The sequence below is a fragment of the Piliocolobus tephrosceles genome, chromosome 1 (assembly GCF_002776525.5).
Source record: "Piliocolobus tephrosceles isolate RC106 chromosome 1, ASM277652v3, whole genome shotgun sequence".
Taxonomy (NCBI): Eukaryota; Metazoa; Chordata; class Mammalia; order Primates; family Cercopithecidae; genus Piliocolobus; species Piliocolobus tephrosceles.
In genome coordinates this window covers 12,846,459-12,865,999 of record NC_045434.1, presented here as the reverse complement: position 1 = coordinate 12,865,999, position 19,541 = coordinate 12,846,459, and the positions used below count along the sequence as shown (strand labels likewise).

At 37.5% G+C, this 19,541-nt stretch overlaps 1 protein-coding gene across 5 annotated transcripts in view; it reads right to left on the bottom strand.

Annotated features, from left to right (window-relative positions):
* The window catches only part of LYST (lysosomal trafficking regulator), a 212,479-nt gene that overhangs the window by 29,668 nt on the left and 163,270 nt on the right, over positions 1 to 19,541 (bottom strand). For 4 of the 5 annotated variants that reach the window (XM_023216208.1, XM_023216210.3, XM_023216211.3 and 1 more), the window contains 5 exons: positions 16,489 to 16,629; positions 13,515 to 13,732; positions 9,179 to 9,409; positions 3,830 to 4,019; positions 307 to 443 (listed from right to left, as the gene is read on the bottom strand). In XM_023216208.1, coding sequence (XP_023071976.1) covers positions 307 to 443; positions 3,830 to 4,019; positions 9,179 to 9,409; positions 13,515 to 13,732; positions 16,489 to 16,629 — 917 coding nt within the window. Of the gene's footprint in view, positions 1 to 306; positions 444 to 3,829; positions 4,020 to 4,343; positions 4,541 to 9,178; positions 9,410 to 13,514; positions 13,733 to 16,488; positions 16,630 to 19,541 lie in introns of those variants that run through there. The other variant, XM_023216212.1, reaches the window with a different exon arrangement.

Here is a 19,541-nt window from a genome sequence, read left to right as displayed (position 1 = left end):
GGCACAGTGGCTCACAGCTGCAATCCTAACACTTTGGGAGGCCAAGGTGGGCAGATGATGAGGTCAGGAGATCGAGACCATCCTGGCTAATAAAGTGAAACCCCGACTCTACTAAAAATATACAAAAAATCAGCTGAGCATGGTGGCAGGTGCCTGTAGGCCCAGCTACCTGGGAGGCTGAGGCAGGAGAATGGCGTGAACCCAGGAGGCAGAGCTTGCAGTGAGCCGAGATGCGCCACAGCACTCCAGCCTGGGTGACAGAGCGAGACTCCGTCTCCAAATAAAAATAAAAATAAAAATGTTTACCTGGTATTGTTGTGAACTTTGAATGAAGTTTACTGGAGGCTCACTTTGTTTACTCTTCAACCTTAAAATATTATCAGCATATCCCCAGCTCAGGATGGCTGACCACTGAATGTCCGTACTGTTCATGCTTCTCACACCTCAAGGAGAAGGAGAAAGAAAAGTATCAGATTGTTACTGCTCCATTGTTACATGAAAGCCCCAAACTGGCAGATTAAAGGGTGAAGTTTACATAGCAAAACATATCATTTGGTGCAAAACCATCTTTATATCTCTAAAATGGAACATTTTCTTAGTTTTATTTCTTTAATGCTAATAGGATTCTGAGGGTGAGATTATATTTTTTCACTTGTGTTGTTTTGTCTGGGATTTATTTGATTCAGAACTAAAATTTCTGTTAAGAAATTATTATAAAAGACAATGATAGTCAAGCTTACTCTTTTCATGTTCTGAGACACCTTTTCTTTTAAAAATAAATATGAACTAGCTACTATTTAACTTTCTAGACACCCAGGATAGACAACTGCTAGTAGCAGGAAGACAACACTGCTAGAGTGGAAGCAACACTTACCCTGAGAAGGGATCACTGAATCCTGTCAACTGCAGGACTGTGTATGGCAGACCTTCATCCAAGGAGGCTCTGTTCTTCTCTCTCTCTCTCTTTTTTTTTTTTTTTTTTTTGAGACAGAGTCTCACTCTGTCACCCAGGCTGGAGTGCAGTAGCGCGATCTCGGCTCACTGCAACCTCTGCCTCCTGGGTTCAAGTGATTCTTGTGCCTCAGCCTCCCCAGCAGCTGGAATTACAGGCGCTCGCCACCATGCCTGGCTAAATTTTTTTGTATTTTTAGTAGAGACAGGGTTTCACCATGTTGGCCAGGCTGGTCTCGAACTCCTGACCTCAAGTGATCTGCCTGCCTCGGCCTCCCAAAGCGCTGGGATTACAGGCTTGAGCCACTGCACCCAGCCCTCTCTCTCTTTTACAACATAGTATTATGTTCTCTTGGCATAAGAATTTGGAAAATTTGATATCATTTCCCAGTAGTATTAATTATCTATGCTTTGTTGGTATGCTGGATATAGCTAAATGCAGCATAGATGCTGTAAATGGTACTGCCCTTGAAACTTGCAATGTTTTAAGTTCCTAAAGGAAACAGAATATGCTTTCTTTATTCCAGTAGAATACCCAGCATGTAGGTGAGTATAACAAATAAATATTTCTTGAATGAATCAACAGCATATTGAAAATAGGCAATTCACAGCTTTTTGTTTTGTTGAGTAAAATAAGAAATGTTAACAACATTTTGCAACAAAGAAATTGGAATCTACTCACTAAATAGAAACTGCTCTAAATATAAGCTGCTAGGGAAAGGAACCACATGAGTCTTGAGTCCTCTCAAAACCTACCATAACGCCTGGCATGCAGCAAGTGCTCCATAAACCAAGGTTTCTCATTCCAGTAACACAAGAGGCATCATTTTTTTTTTTCTTCTTTCATAAAAAGAACTTCTCCTTTACCTACTAGGACAGTGTATCTTAAATAGGATCTACTAAAATTGAATCTAAAATTGATTTTCAGCATGTATAAGCTTGGATTCAAGCCCCAGAGATTCTGATGCAGTGTGTCTCTTGTGTTAACAAGTGACCTAACTTTCATCGTAAGCTATACTGTTCAGTCAACGCCTCTCTAGAATGTCTATGCTGACTGTTCCTTGCTGGGTCTAGTGTTGGGTGTATCTAGTAAACACTGACCCCTTCCAGACCCTAGGGTATTTACAGACCAATAAACATTTATTAAGCACTTAGAGAGAACCAGGCACTATGCTCATCATCCTCATACATTATTGTATTGAATCCTTACAGAAAAGTACCCTGTGAGGTAAATTATTTTGTTATTCCTGCTTTATAGATCAAAAGCCAGGATTTGCAAAGCACGAAGTTAACTTCCCCAAGGCCACATAGCTAGTAAGCAGCTGGGCAAGGATGCAAAACTAAGGAACTGTGACTATCGAGGCCATGGGGGAAACTGTTTTATTACACTACTGCTCTGGACATACCCAGGTTCTGACAAATTCCAAATACATTGTGCGAGGAAATTAAGTGTAATTTGAATGAACATAGCTATTAGGGGCACACTAAGGGTTCATGACTGTAGTGGCACAAATAAGATAGGCTTAGAATATGTCTGACATATTTAAGTCCCATAATGCTAAGTGATAATACCTGCTCTTTCTCTTTTGCTCAACAGAGAGAAATTTTACTGTACTCTAATTTTTTAAAGGTAAATAATTCACCCATGTTGGTACTTTGGTATTATTAGTAAATTACTTGTAAATTACCTCATAACTAATTGTAACATACTAGTAAGAATAAACCATTGTTATCACAATAATTATGATTAAACAGATCTACCTTATCCTATTAACTCACTAAACGTAGATAAAATGGTATGCATCCTCTTTTATTTCTAACAACTATAAAAACAATCATTCATTTCATGACAGAAATAAGAGTGAGCCTAAAAGAACTACGGCCCAGCTAGCACACCTAATTTCTTTAAGTGCCTGATGTTTTCTCTGCGTGCTGGCCCCTTTGTATTGCAGTTCAGGTGGAAGGCTATATACAGCTCCCAAGGAGCACAGTGCACAGAAGGTAACGGTAATTGCCAGCAGTGCCAGCTGCTAATGGTATCTAGTCCACACACTGGCTTTTAGGCAAGTCTGCAAATAACCTGATAGAAACAGAAGAGTGCCCTAGGTCATTCATTTTGGTGCCCCACGTCCATGCCTAGCAAGTAGGAAGAGTTCTTTTGTTTCTAGTGAAATGGTTAATTTGGAATGGCTGAGGGACTGCTCAAACGCAAAATGTCCCTAGTTTTCCAGTGTCTAGTTGACATTTAGAAACATGAAGAGGCCTCTACTGCACAGCATTTTCCCACATGTTGCTTTTAGTGAGTCAGTATGTGGGGAGCCAGAAAACGACTGGTTTTCAGGAATACGTGTTTTAAACATATATAACAAACCCGAATGCTGTGCATATGTACTCTAGAACTTAAAGTATAATAAAAAATAAAAAAAAATTTAAAAAATAAAAATAAAAACAATACTGATATACACAAGAAAAAAACCCCTATTTTCAAGGTTATCTTGACATCCTTGTTGTGTTTGTTGCTTAAACCCATGACTATACCTTCTGAGGTGGTAGATTTGTTGGTCAAATACGTCTGTCTATTCTGGGGCTCAACAGCCTCAAAGTGTACATTTCTGTCAAATTGATAACATCTTCATTTTGTGAACATAACCATTTATTCTTGTCCCTTTCAAGTTCCTCCTCTCATTTCAAATGGCACTGCATTTAACTCTCAGTTTTCTCATGTAGTATGTTTTCATTCCCACTTTGTACTAAATAACCACAAATTTGAGCTGAGTTTTTTCCACCAAGGACTCAAAGTAGCAGCACAGATGAGCTAGAAATACTCAAATCTCATGAAAGATATATCCAGAATGATCTTCATTACATTTTATTTTACCTTGTTCCTTGCTATATGTCATCAGAAGACAGAAATTCCGTGACAAACCACAGATTGCTCTGGTGGGCAGAGCCTGGAGAGAGCCAAATCTTTCTCCGTGGGGCTGGCTGAAGCAGACCACAGGTACTGGAGCACTGGGGGAACCCACGTATTCCCCCCATTTCAAGCCTTTTATCCATGACAAAGGACTCTAAAACCAAGACAAATAAAAAGTATGGCTTTTTAAAAGGTAGTAAGTATAGAATTATTTCTAATTTAAGTGCTAAACAAAGTAAGAGAAAGTAATACGGATTATAAGGTCTGTAAGGGCAAGAATTATTTTACTCATATTTTTTATTTCCCATGCTTAGCGTATAGAAATATTTGTTCCTTATTTGAGTTTTATGCTGTGGTTCTGGCCTAATTTATATGAAAATATGTGGTTAATCATTCAAAATTCCTTGAAATTTGAGCAGAGAAAAAAATTTAGTATATTTCTTATTTCTAGTTGAAATATCTAAAGTTGATACTTACTAGAAGACTGTAATTTGGTAGTATCACAAGCCATATGTACATATGGCAATAGAAATCAAGACCACATGTAGCACAGGAAACCTCACTCAGCTATGAGCTCCTTGAAGAGAGGGGACACCTCTGATTCATCTTTGTGCCAGGACATAGCAGGTTCTCATCTCAAATAGATATGTGATGAGTGAACGGGGAAGTGCTTATCTATGGAACATATTGAGAGGATTAGAGCATCTCTAGCCAGTACTAGAGAATAAAAGAGATGAGAAAGAACTGTCAGTGAAAAATAAAAGGTAGAGCTTGAGGAACAAGAGGATTTGGGGAAAGAAAGGCGAGTGAAGACTCTAGAGAGATACCCATGTGGCTGCCCGTGAACAGTAATGAAAAGGTTTCCTTGACTTCAAGCAAAAACAATTATTAAAAAGTTTCAAAATAAGAAGAAAAGACATGATGACCTTTTAAAGAGTTTCCCCCAACAGTTCTATTCTTTTTGTTCTTGTTATGACTGTTTTATTCTCTACTGAACTTTTTTTTTTAAATGGATTCCCTCTTTTCAGACATTTAAGAGTTTAACCCATTATTTTACTTTCAACTCTTCAGAGGAAATGCTACATAAAATAAAAATAATATATTAAGCAATTTTCAGTCATTTCTGTAAAAAACCTAAGATTTTTAGTGAAACTTGCTTATGTCATTTTCCAAATAAATGAAAAAAAAGGCATCATTGACCTATATACTATCTTTTAAAAAAATCATGCCTGTTTAGGAGCTCTAATAATTCTGTCAGACTATTTAGCGGACATGTTAATATACAGTTTTAAATGATACCATGGTGGTCTAAAAAATGAGTATCTCTGGAAAAGCTTAAGAGCTTCAGGAATGCTCATGTGGGCACAGAGAGGTTAGGATCAGGCATTTTAAAAAGAAGCTTCTAAAATTTTGTCTATCAGTGTTTTTTTGTGGCTCCCCTGTGGGATACAAATCTATCAATATTAAAGTTGAGAAAAATTTTTGTGTTAAATTTTATAGTTATAATTTATCATTCACAGTTCCTTGCCGGGAAATTACTTTTATATGAGTTGCAGAGTTTAAATTTCTAGTTTTTCAATGACACAGAAAGATACAATGGTATCTTTATATCATATCATAGTATATTTATATCATAGTATATTTATTATCATTATTATTATCAGTATTATTTTTTAAGTTGTGGGATACATGTGCAGAATGTGCAGGTTTGTTACATAGGTATACATGTGCCATGGTGGTTTGCTGCACCTATCAACCTGTCATCTAGGTTTTAAGCCCTGCATGTATTAGCTATTTGTCCTGATGCTCTCCCTCCCCTCCCCACCAACCCTCCTGTAAGGCCCCAGTGTGTGTTGTTCCCCTCTCTGTGTCCATGTGTTCTCATTGTTCAACTCCCACTTATGAGTGAGAACATGCGGTGTCTGGTTTTCTGTTCTTGTGTTAGTTTGCTGAGGATGATGGCTCCCAGCTTCATCCATGTCCCTGCAAATTACATGATCTCATTCTTTTTTATGGCTGCATAGTATTTCATGGTATATATTTTCTTTATCTAGTCTATCATTGATGGGCATTTGTGTTGGTTTCATGTCTTTGCTATAGTAAATAGTGCTACAATAAACCATACGTGTGCATGTGTCTTTAGAGTAGAATGATTTATATTCCTTTGAGTATATACCCAGTAATGGGATTGCTGGGTCAAATAGTACTTCTGGTTCTAGATCCTAGAAGAATTGCCACACTGTCTTCCACAAGGGTTGAACTAATTTACATTCCCACCGACGGTGTAAAAGCATTCCTATTTCTCCACAGCCTCACCAGCATCTACTGTTTCTTGACTTTTTAATAATCATCATTCTGATTGGTGTGAGATGGTATCTCATTGTGGTTTTGATTTGCATTTCTCTAATGATCAGTGATCATGAGCTTCTTTTTCAACAGTAACCAAAACAGCATGATACTGGTACCAACGCAGACATATAGACCAATGGAATAGAACAGAGATTTCAGAAATAACACCACACATCTACAACCATCTGATCTTCAACAAACCTGGTAAGAACAAGCAATGGGGAAAGGATTCCCTATTTAATAAGTGGTGCTGGGAAAACTGGCTAGCCATATGCAGAAAACTGAAACTGGACCTCTTCCTTACACCTTATGCAAAAATTAACTCAAGATTAATTAAAGACAAATGTAAAACCCCAAACCATAAAAACCTTAGAAGAAAATCTAGGCAATATCATTCAGGACATAGGCATGGGCAAAGATTTCATGATGAAAAGGTCAAAGGCAATTGCAACAAGAGCTAAAATTGACAACTGGGATCTAATTAAACTAAATAGCTTCCGCACGTCAAAATAAACTACTATCAGAGTGAACACGCAACCTACACAATGGGAGAAAATTTTTGCAATCTACCCATCTGACAAAGGTCTAATATCCAGAATCTACAAGGAACTTGTACAAATTTACAAGAAAAAAACAAACGACCTCATGAAAAAGTAGGCAAAGGATATGAACAGCCACTTCTCATAGAATATTTAAAGAGGAGTGCTTTATTGAAATGCTTTTTATACAGCTCTGATTGTTTTAAACTTCAATGGTGAACTGAAGTTCACACAAGCATATCTGGGTCATCTAGATGACCCCTGTATAAATGAGTACTGTTGCTTGGTTTCAAGGCTTGTGTTTGCATTTTGTGTAGATGTCAAGTGAAGGCCCACAGAGTCAAGAAGCAGTATGGTGTGGAAGGTTTCACCGTGGTGCAAATAAAGAAAAGCAGTGGCATAAATGTCATTACACATCACACAGAAGTGCAGCAAACCAAACCTTAAAGAACTTGCATCAGAGAAGACATTAATTTAAAAAACAGTGAGTGTCTATTATATGCCCAGCACCTTCCTAAGAACTGGGGACACAGTGATGAACAAGAACAGATAAAATCCTTGTGTTTATGGAGTTACATTCTATTTGGGATGGGAGTATACACAAATAAATAAACTAACACATATACAATATGTCAGGTGATGGAAGTGCTATACACAAAAAGAAGGGTAAGGGGTCTGAGGATGACGGAACACCTGTTCTAGACATAATTAGACTTAGATATAATCAGAGCTTATGGAAAGCATTTAAATGGGGGTCGGGGAAGACTCCGAGGAAGAGAGATGTCTGAGCAGAGACTTGAATGAGATGAGGGAGCAAACTGGGGATTTATCTGGGGAGTGGTTATTCCAGGTGAAGGAAACAGTCATCGCAAAGGTCCCGAGGTGGGAATGAAGCAGGTTGGTACCACGTTCCCACTGCGAGCAGCCATACTGCTCAGATCCAACTTTAACAGCTAATGAGCAATAAGTATAGTAGTAAATGAAATGGCATTTATAAATTTTCAGGGATATATTGTAAAATTATGTTGACATGTTAAAAGTGACAGATTGGGCTAGGTGTGGTGGTTCACATCTGTAATCCTAGCACTTTGGGAGGCCGAGGCAGGTAGATCACGAGGCCAGGAGTTCGAGACCAGCCTGGCCAATATAGTGAAACCCTATCTCTACTAAAAATACAAAAATTAGCTGGGTGTGGCGGCGGGCACCTGTAATCCCAGATACTCAGGAGGCTGAGGCAGGAGAACTGTTTGAACCTGGGAGGTGGAGCTTGCAGTGAGCTGAGATTGTGCCACTGCACTCCAGCCTGGGTGACAGAGCGAGACTCGTCTCAATCGATCAATCAATCAAGTGACAGATCATAGTTAAAAATAGTGATGCTGGTAATTACAGTGACTAAAGTGATTTGTGAAGCTTCAAAAACAGAAAACAAAAAATGTAGTTTTCTATTATGAAACTCAACACTCGTAATTTAGTTTTAGCAAAACAACATTGTCTACCATATTAATGCTTTAAAATTGAATTTCACTGGTGGAATAAGTTTTGTTTGTATTTTTTAACATGACCATTTGACATATGTGAGCTATAAGCACAAATAATTTATATCCAGTGTTCTGTCTTACATAAAGTAATATTATTTTAAGGAATAATAGTCAAAACAAGGTGTAGGTGTGTAAAAACTTTTTCCTCTTAAAATAGGTCACAGATTACTGCACTTTGAGATACACTGAATTATTTCATCTTTAAGGTCCTTTACAACTTCTTTCCCTTACCTTTTCATTTTCTGTGATTTCCTTCTGCAAACCCTTACAGTGTTTACAATTCACATTCTACTATCTTATGCTGTTTTTATATGAAGAATTTAGTTGAAGATTAAAATCCACTTTAGCTTTAAGGCTTGCTTGCTTGATTTTTCTATTTTGAAGTAAAAATTTTACCTAATTCCTATTTTTGGACGCAGTACTTTTTATCATTACAACCTGGGGAGGCCAAAGAAATATGTAAAGTTCTCCCTTAAGCATAAACCAAAACATCCGCATCACTGGTCAATCCTTTTGATTGTGGATGATAAGTGTACACTGGCATACCAATACTCAAACTATTCTCTAGTCCTTCTCTTCTTGTTTGCAAAATCCTATTATGTCACTGCCCTGGGAGGCTTTCCCTGGGAATAACCATTTTCTCTGCTTTCTGAGGGAAGTTACTATCTGAAACAATCAATTCCTCTTTCCTCTGAGCTCCCCAAAGCACTCTCTCATATCGCTAACACAGCATTTACCTCGCACAGGATTCTGCTTTCGCTGCTGCACTGTCTTGCACTGACTGGTACACAGCTTTAGGACAGGACTATGCTATTCATTACTGTATCCCTCGCACCTGGGAGAGTGCCTGGCATCATCTGCATTCAATTGAAATCCAAATGACATACCGGATAGGTGATTTCTTTAACTTGTTCTCGGGTCTCCCTGAAAGCAAACTGCACTAGCAACCCCACAGCAGCTGGAAGCTCTCCTTCAATATTGAGCTTGGCTCCAGGTCTGCTCACATGGGCTGTGTGGAACAGCTGACGGGGAGTCTGCCCATAGGTTTTTATCATGGTTTCTAGCGCTCGTCTCTGAACTGGATCTTCAACTGCAGAGACATCCATTCCAAAATACGTCTGCAGAGTGAAAGAATAAAGGAACAAGACATATGTAGTAAAAAGAAAGACTTGGCAATAATATAATACCAAAGGGAAAGACAACACTTTGTTTTATATTCTAGGTTATGGAAAAAATGCTTTTGTTCAGGTTAACAATCACTCATGGTCTCACTGAGATCAGAAGTATCAATGTTTCTGAATAGGTGAACAAAAACAATGTACCTTGACTGGTTACAATTAGGTATGTTTATAAAATCAGTTTTTAATTTAAGACCTGAGAATATCATATAAGACTTGATATTAAATTACTGAAGAAGTTGCTTGTCCAAAGCAATATATAGGAAGAGGCAAAAATGAAGTTAAAATACAATGCTGGTAGATAAAGAGAGCATTATTTAGATTCTAATAAATATTGTAGATAAAACCAAAAGAGCAGCAATGAAAATTCAAAGCTCTTAAATGTAAAGGGTATTATTGTACTAATAAAATTATTGCACTAAGGATATTTTTTCTTATTTATTTATTTGTTTATTGTGAGACGGAGTCTCGCTCTGTCGCCCAGGCCGGAGTGCAATGGCACGATCTTGGCTCACTGCAACCTCCGCCTCCCGGGTTGAAGCGGTTCTTCTGCCTCAGTCTCCCGAGTAGCTGGGACTGCAGGCATGTGCCACTACGCCCAGCTAATTTTTTTGTACTTGTAGTAAAGATGGGGTTTCACCATATTAGCCAGGCTGGTCTCGAACTCCTGACCTTAGGCAATCCGCCCGCCTCGGCCTCCCAAAGTGCTGGGATTACAGGCACGAGCCACTGCGCCTGGCCAAGAAGAAGATATTATTTCTTAGTGTCATTATCCTGTAGAGTCAGATGGAGAGCAATGTGCATTTACTTCTTTATTTCTAAAGCTGGTGATCAGTAATTGAGTACAGATCAGCTATATTTTGTACATATCCACTTGGATGGCTTAGCTTTTAGTATAATATTTAATCAGTTGTAGTGGCTTTCATTACATGTCTAGACATAACATTTCTATAAATGCCAAAATAAAATTCCAAAAACTACTTGGGGTCTTATTTCCATGTGAAGCTTCCCGTGCCACATAAAACTTTCATTAAATAAATTTATATGATTTGCTCTTGTTAATCTGGTTTTTTGTTTTTCTTTGTTTTTGTTATTTTGCAGAGACTCTAGTTAACCTGAGGGAAAAGAGAGTGTTTTTCCTTCCTTATATATTAATATTATATGTGAAGTTGTTATTCACCAAACTACATTATTCTCCTTTTTTAGAATGAACTTTTCCACAGCATTTATCTTCTATTAGAATAATCAGGAAACCTATCTTATTCTCTTTTCTAGATTATAAATCTCTTAAGAAATTTAATTTTACATGACTTCAGATGTACTCAAAATAATTATGGAACAAAATAAACTAATGAGCTTTTTATTTTAAAGCTACTTTTGGGGAATGGACTACTGGCCTAAAAAAGCTCAGATACGGAGTGGTCTACTGTAGGTTCTGTGGGTGCATTTTACCCATATTTGTTATAAACTCTTGTAGATTTGTTACAATCAACACAGAAAATTACAGTTAGTGGGTGATTTGTTTTTCTAAGACCAGCCCAGAGCGAGCACAAAAGAACCAGCGGGTAGGCAAGTGTAGGAGCAAAACTGCACATTTATTTTAGTAACCTAAGGTGTGGGGGAGAAGTCTGTCGGCCTCCGGCAAAGGAGGCCGGCAGAGTCCCCCGGTGGGGCTCTCGGACGGACTTCCCACAGTCCGGACATCCCGACAGGAGTGGGGCTGTGAGAAGGCCCCCGGGGCTGTGAGAAGGCCGCGTGGCTCACTGGCCAAGAGTGGCTTTTCTAGAAGTGGGAGGGCAATAGGCGGGGCACGGGCGTGTCCGGGGCGTTCCGCAGGTGCGACCAGGTAAATCTTGGTCTCTTCGGATTGACGTCACTTGACGCATGCCCAGTTGATCTGCACCTTCCCGGGTCGCCGGCTGCATTTTTGTGCGCGCGGGAAGAGTTGGTGGTGAAGAAGAACCCGGAAGTGCACCATCTTGCCTCCGTTCCTCCAAACAGTGGGGAGGTCCTTTAGATATTTCCTTTTGAAAGGAAGTATCTTTCTTTTCAGAATCTGCTTTTTCACCTCCCACTCCTCAGGGGATTTCCTCTTAGCGGCTGCAGTTGGAGTCTCCACTACATCTAGACAGGCCCATCTACCTTGGAAAGGAAAGTTGGCTTTCCTCCTAACCCCCTTCACCCTCTTGGAGTCTTATTTACTTTTGCATCCCCAGAGCCTAGCAAAATAAATGTTTCCTGAAGAGGTAAGATTATTTTTTCTAAAGTTAGTCTATCCAACAACCTCAAAAAGTATACATGAAAATGTAGGCCGGGCGTGGTGGCTCACGCCTGTAATCCCAGCACTTTGGGAGGCCGAGGTGGTGAATCACAAGGTCAGGAGTTTGAGACCAACATGGTGAAACCCTGTCTCACTAAAAATACAAAAATTAGCCAGGCATGGTGGAGGGCACCTGAGATCCCAACCACTCGGGAGGCTGAGGCAGAAGAATTGCTTGAACTTGAGAGGCAGAGGTTGCAGTGAGCTGAGATCACACCACCGCACTCTAGCCTGGGTGACAGAGCAAGTCTCCATCTCAAAAATAAATAAACAAATAAAAAATAAAAATGTAACAATTCTACTCCTAGGAATTTATCTTAAGGAAGTAAAGATGTACCTAAAAATAACCATAGAAATATTAATTTTAATAGCAAACAAATCCTAACTAAATATCAACAATAGAAGACTGCTGAATAAATTATTCCATAGCTATACTTGAGAATATATGTTGGGTATCCCTTATACAAACATTTGGAACCAGAATTGTTTTAGATTTCAGGGTTTTTTGGGGGGGGATTTTGGAATATTAGCATTATTTACTTAGCAGTTCAGTATTCTTAATCCAAAAATCTGAAATCTGATATGGTCCAATGAGCATTTCCTTTGATTATCATGTTGGCACTCAAAAAGTTTCTGATTTTGAAGCATTTTGAATTCTGGATTTTTGGATTAAGAATGCTCTACCTATACTAAGAAGCCATTAAAAATACTGTAGAATGATACCTAATGACTTGAATAAATTTAAGATTAGCTTATTAGGGAGAAGAAAAGGTTACCAAATAGCATTAATATTATTATTATATAAATGGAATGATACATATCTATAGAAGGAAGTCTAAAGGTGCTTTTACTATTTATTTCTGGATGGTGATATTAAAGTGGACTTTAAAATTTCTCCCTGTTGCTAGTCTGTATTTTATACATTTTTCTAACAAAGTACAAGTACTTTTTCTGTAATAAGAAAACATGGTGCCATTTTAAAGTAGACCATGTATGTAGGATAGTGTGCAGAAAAGAGTTAACATAGCAAGATTGACTGCTATCTCTGGAAAGGCCTGCTTGCAAAGTTGGCCCTTGCCTGTTGTCTGGGAATTCAAATTTCAGGAGAGGTCCTACCATTCCCTAATTGATAAGAGTGACCTACTGAGCCTAAACTGTACAAACAACACGGTTTATACAGAATAACTGCTTTCCTTCTGAGAGGCTGGAATTTCAGTATGTGCGAGGCAGAGGGTGCCTACATTGCCAACTTCAATAAAAATCTTGTACAGTTAGTCTCTCATGAGATTCCCTGGCAGACAAGATATCACATGTGTCATTATGACTCGTTGCTGGAGGAGGTTGAGTATGCTCTTTGTGCTTTACCAGGGGTAGATTCTTGGATGTTTGTGCCTGGTTTCTCCCAGACTTTGCCCCACGTTGATTCTACTTTGTATCATTTACTGTAATAAACCTGAACTAGAAGGATGACTATATGCTGAATCCTCAAGTTCACCTGGTGAATCATCAAACCTGGGGATGGTTTTGGGGAACCTCTGAAAAAGATAGCATCTTGTTTTTAATGAGAGGAAATATAAAACCTGAAAAATCTTAGGTGATGGTTTAATGCTACTACCAATTCTCTTTGGTAACTTGGGTGTTTTAAAGGAACAGTCGAACAACTAACCTTAAAATATTCAGGTTCTATCTTATATAAATACAGATTATTTTAAAAGAGTCACTTACAGCAGGATGAAAAACATTGATTGCTTGAACAGAAGCCTTCCCCTTTTGCTTATAACCAAACACCAAGTCAATCCACTGACAGATGTTCTGGGACACGTAGTCAGACTCTAGAGCCTGCCGATGGATGAGGATAAAAAGACGAGGATCATTACGTGCCCAAGGAGGAAGGTTGACGTGATTAACCCGTTCACCATTCTGACGCACACCAAAATCAAAACCTAAAAGAGAAGACTAATATTAATATTCAACTTTCCCAAAGCAGGTTTCATTCAGCCACAGAGCAGTTCTTAAGAGTTCACAAAAATGGCTGTTTGTGTGCTACAACCGAAAAAAGGAATAGGAAGGAGGATTTACATTTTAAATAAGAAACACCACAGCTCATCTACTTATTTACCTACTAATAGGGTTATGTGAGCTAATGCTATCATAATTAAATTTGAGATCTTTCAACTTTATCTTTCTACCACTTTATAACATATTGAAGAAAAGGAGAAAACCATTGCCTACTAATTCCAATATTCTCACTATTCACTTCTTCAAGGGCATTTAGTACTTAAATATCTATTCAATTGTAAACTCGATTAGAATCAAACTAAGGCTTTGTAGAAGCATTTCTGAACTATTGGCATTAACATTTTAATAAATTTAAGATTATATTTAGTAAATATTAGTATTCTATAGTTTAAAAACTCAACTAATATAAAGTATATATATTCTTAAAATGAATTGCCACAGTCTATTAATTTTATAAGTCTATAGATCTGTTCTGACTTCCTTTCTACTAAGCATTCCCATAGATAACAAAATTATCCCAACACAGGAAATAAGAGGGTTCTTCTGTGATGTAAATGAGCTAATATCTAATTGTCTCATCAGTCTGCCAGTATAAACAAAAATCTCAGAAGTGCTTATTCAAAAAAATTATCCTAAAGGAAATGTTACCTTTAAACAGAAATGGCTTTTTGTGCTACATTTTCTAGTTTGCTGAACACCACAACATAATACCAATTTAAAAGGACCTTTTAAAGCTGATTAAGCTCCATATAAAATTAAGTTTTGATCTTGGAAAAACAGAAGGCTCTTCACCAAAATACTTGGGAAGTATTCTGAAATGATATGATATGGACTATAAATCAAGGGCATATATAAGTTCACTTGGGATGGGGATGGGAGCATCTCAGAAAGCTCAGCAGTCATCGTACGGAGGAGCTGCATAGTTGATTTAGGACGGACTGGCTGAGCACCTGTGGAACTCCATGTGTGTGGCTTCAGGAGAGGCAGCAGCAGGAACTTATTTAACAGTGAAGGAGGCACCTGGGAATGGGCTGGGGATGGGGTGCATAACAGGGTATTTGTATAAACTCAAGCTTTCCCAGCTTTCAGGTGTTCTGAGGGAACATCACAGAGGCAGACACTCCTGACCCAAAGCAGATAACTGACGTACGAGAGTCCCAGAGGAACACTGATAGGAAATGATGTGATATATGCTGTAGAAAATTGTATTTTCCAAAATTGGCTATAACAGCATTTTCTGTCTTGCATGCCCTTCCAGAATCTTGCTACTCTCCATCACAAGGCAAAGTCTATCTTCCTTTCTTTTGAATCTAGGAAGGCACTTGTGACTGCCTCAATGAATAGGAAGAATACAGTGGAAGTGATGCTGCGTGGCTGCTAAGAACAGGCTGGAAAAGGCCATGCAGCCTCTGTTCGTCTCCCTCTTGGAACGCTTGTCTTTGGAACCCTGAGTTGCCAAGTAGGACATCCAGGGCTTCCGTGCTGTGGGGAAGCCCAAACCTAGCCCACACAGAGAGACCACATGAAAAAGCACTAACACAGCATGAAGAGAGGGTGATGTGCTCCAGCTACCTAAGGCTTCATCCTCTGCCTGTTCCACCTCCAGAAACGTGAAGGCAACAGCATGAGAGACCCTGAGCTAAAACCACCTGGCTGAGCTGTTTCTGAATTTCTGACCTATTTTTTTATTTCTGACCAATAAAAAATAATTTTATTATCCATGATTGATAATAAATTTGTTATTGTTTCAAGCCATTAAGTGTTGAGATTATTTGTTATACAGCCATAGATAGCTAGAACATACATATAAGAGACCATGGACAGAAAAAACAGGGAGTAGATTTAAACAGGAGTCCTAAATGAAAAGCTTCAAGGCAGGCACCCCAAATTGCAGGTGCTGATGTTTGACTGAGGCATTTCTCACTCGAGCAACACTATGAAACAAGCTCTAGGGTGGCATGAATCTACTGATGATTCAATAATCAATCAAACAACCTCAGAGACAGAGATACTATACCACAAAATTCTAACATAATTTGCCCAACACCAACTTCTTAAAGCTCAGTTTCATATGCTCTTAAGGATCACATAAAATTATAGAATTAAGTAATGTAAGAAATGACCCAAATACATCCCTTAAAGGGTTAGCTGCTCTTCTATTTAAGAATAGCTAGAATAGCTAAGGTTGGCAGCCAAGACTGTTGGTTGGCATCATAGAAAATTTAATTTTATACTCCAGTATTCCTTTTGGTTATTAGATAATTCTAGGCAGAGTATTTTATTTTTATTTTGGTCATTCCTCATAAAATAATTGAGATTTCAGTTAATTTACATTTTGCTTTCAATAAAGTCATACCTCTTATTTTTAAAGTAATTAGCACATTATAACTTTTGTATTCAGAAAAAAGAATAAAGCAATTTCTATAATAAAATAAAAATACATATTTACAAATAATTTTAATAGTTAAAAGTTACAGTTTTCCAAACATATTTAGTCCTATAAAATACTTAAAATCCTCAAGCTTATTTGAAAATAGATTTATATACTTAATAAAAAACATTTTCTCTTATTTGGGGACTCAAATTTTTCAGACTTAAAAAAGCTATTTTCATTTTTGGAAAATTACAAAATAACCACAAGCCCTCAGAAATATAAATCAGAAATAATTTATTGCTATACCTTCACGGTTAACTAGGAACTCTGGAAGATAGAAGAACTCTGGAATAAGTTCTTTCACGTCAGTCATAGATTCAAAAGATGAGAGTCGCCAAGTTGTATTCGTAGAATGAAAAGTTCTGTCTGGAATGTCAAAACTTTGATCTATGAAAAAATACAAATAATACAATTAAGACACAAAGACCTAATTCTATTTGAGGCCTATCATAATTAATTTACTTTTGCTACTTCAAAAAGATTAAAATAATGCTCAGTTTGTTTGCCCATAGTTTAAAAGAAGTTATTCATGTTCTTGAAAATAAATATTTCTATAAACTTGAGATATTATATTTTTCATCTGTTCTATGCTTTTGTAATACATATAATTAGATTAGTTTATATCATTTATTTGTTGAACTATCATCTATCTATCAAAGTAGAATGAAAGTTCCACAAAAACAGGGCCCTGGGATATCACCCATACCTTGCACATAATGGGTACTCAATGATGGTTGGTTTATTGAATGAATGAATAATGAAGAAGGAAAATTGAAGTTCAAGTAGGTAGACAGTTTTTTCCCCATCAGGGAGCAAAATGATTCCCTCACTTTGAATTGTTAAGACTACTTTTTCTCCTTTCTTTTCTTTTTTTTTTTCCTGGTAGGGGGCGGGGGTTGGCGTATGTTACGGTGCGTTGTTTTTTGGGTGTTCTAACTCTGAGCTAAAGAACTGAGTAAACTTTCCTATGAATGAAAATAAAACTAAGCATAGTCACTCTTTTGTTCATTTTTTTCCCAGGGTAGACTATTAATAATCAAGAATTAAGTTTGGACTCTCTTTTCTGCCAGCAATGATCAGACTTTCTAGCCATAGGGAAAGGCCTAGAATATTAAATGATATCCAAAAGCTGGCCCCTGAAAACAGTAGCAGTTTACATGTTTCTTAGGAACCATATTGCATCATCTAAAACGCCTGTGAACGTGCTGAAATGTGAACACATCTTTTCATTTGGAGACTGCCACAAACACATCGCAGCATCAGGTTTCTTATCCCAGCCTTAGTTGCTCTGCTGAGCAACATCTTCTGTCACTTGTATTACTTTCTCATCTATTCTGTTGAGTCAGTTGGCATTGGCTGGCCACTAAATAAAATCTGGGAAGAAATAAGGTTTAGGAACATTTACTTTTAATCAGAAAGTAAGGAAGGCCATTTAAACAAATACCTACTAACTCAGTATAAAAAGTTATCAATCAAAATGGAATTCAGAAAAATTAAGGTAATTCTCAAAAACAAACAAAAAAACTAAACAGAAAAATTAAGGTAATTTTGTAATGCTATGGTGAGGTCAAAGTATCTAGAGTTAAGACTAAAGAAATATGGAACAAGAGAAGCACATCAGGTAGGTTCTGTTCAGATTTTAAGATTCTCTGCATTTTCCTACATTTTATTAAACAGTACTACTACAAATTCCTATTATCTAGAATATGCATGTATTAAACCTGTGGTTCTCAACCAGTAGCACTTTTGCCCTCCAGGGTTTATTTGGCAATGTCTGGCAACATTTCTGATTCTCACAACTGGGGGGATGGGGTGTGGGCAGTGGTGGTACCACTGGCACTAGTAGGGAGAGACCAGGGGTACTGCTAAATGTCCTACAATGCACAGAGCAGCTCCCATGACACACAAATTATGCAGCTTGAAATGACCACAGTGCCAAAGTGGAGAATCCCTGGACTAAACCAAAGCAAAGAAATAAATTCAAAAGCCAAGAGATATCACTTGAAACTAGTAAGATGAAAGTGAATGGAGACTGAGGTAGTCCTAGGTTTTAAACAAAATATATTCATAAATACATAATGAAGAAAACATATTATATATGAATACATTCATAATAGTAACATGAATAAAAATATTTATAAATTTTAGTTGATTGGTAGTTTTATATTAATGGATTCTTGGGCTACATTAAATGAAATGTAGTCTTGGATGGAGAGAGGTAACAGTTCTGTTAAACACTGTAGGGGCCCAAACACATCTGAATTATTCTTTTTTATTTTGATTGCCTTTTTCTTTTCATCAAGAGCATTCACAAATCAGAACATGTCCAGAAAGATCTTCAGAAGAGTGACAGGCTTGGAAACCACAGCAAACAAGGATGGCTTAAACACTGGTTTAAAAAACACCTTATTTAGTACAAAACTGTCCTATTTATTTTTTGGTATTCCTTGCAGCAGCTGGGATAGGACCATGCATCCATGAGGCCCTCAATCTGCTGTCAAATTAACCAAGAATAATTAGCCAGGGGAAAAACAAGACAGAGAGAGAAAGGGGACAGGCCAACAATTTTCAAATATTTGAACAGCTGTCATACAGAACATTTGTTCTGTTACTTACAGAGAGACAAACATAGCAAAGCCCCTTCTGTAGACCAGTAAGAGTGAATACAAATTCATTCCTCCAATAGGTTGTACATGAGTAAAAGGCGTGAAGTAGTTCAAGAACGGTTGAGTAAAAGAATGGATAATGATTCCTCAAAGTATTCTGGATTCCATGAGAAAGAGCTATAGAACTAACATCATAGTTTTCATTAGAAACTACAGGTGAGTGTGTCCCACATTGCATAAAAATATAAATTCACTCTTACCTAAGTCACGTTCAGGCCTCCAGTCTGTCACTTAAAATGCTGAGGTAGAAGATTATTAACTAGAAAGCTACCACAGTGCGGTTGCCGGTGTGCCTCTTTTATTAACTAGTTAGTTATAATAAACCTCAATAATGTACTTGCCTTTATAATAAACTACAATAATGTACATAGGCTCCAAAGGTAACTTACTGGATTTGAAATAAGTATTAGGTAGAATGTCTTTAAAAAGTGAACTGCATAAACTTTAAAAGGGTGAATTTCATGGTTTGTGAATTATATCTTAATTTTTAAAAAGTGAATTGCATTTTTATAAACTTAGACATTTAATTTGAAGCTAAAATTTGAGACATTAGCAAGATGATTTGGCTTACTACCGCTTTTTTGAGGAGAATTTTGGGGAAGGAATAAATAGAATTCTTTTTCCTGTAGTTTG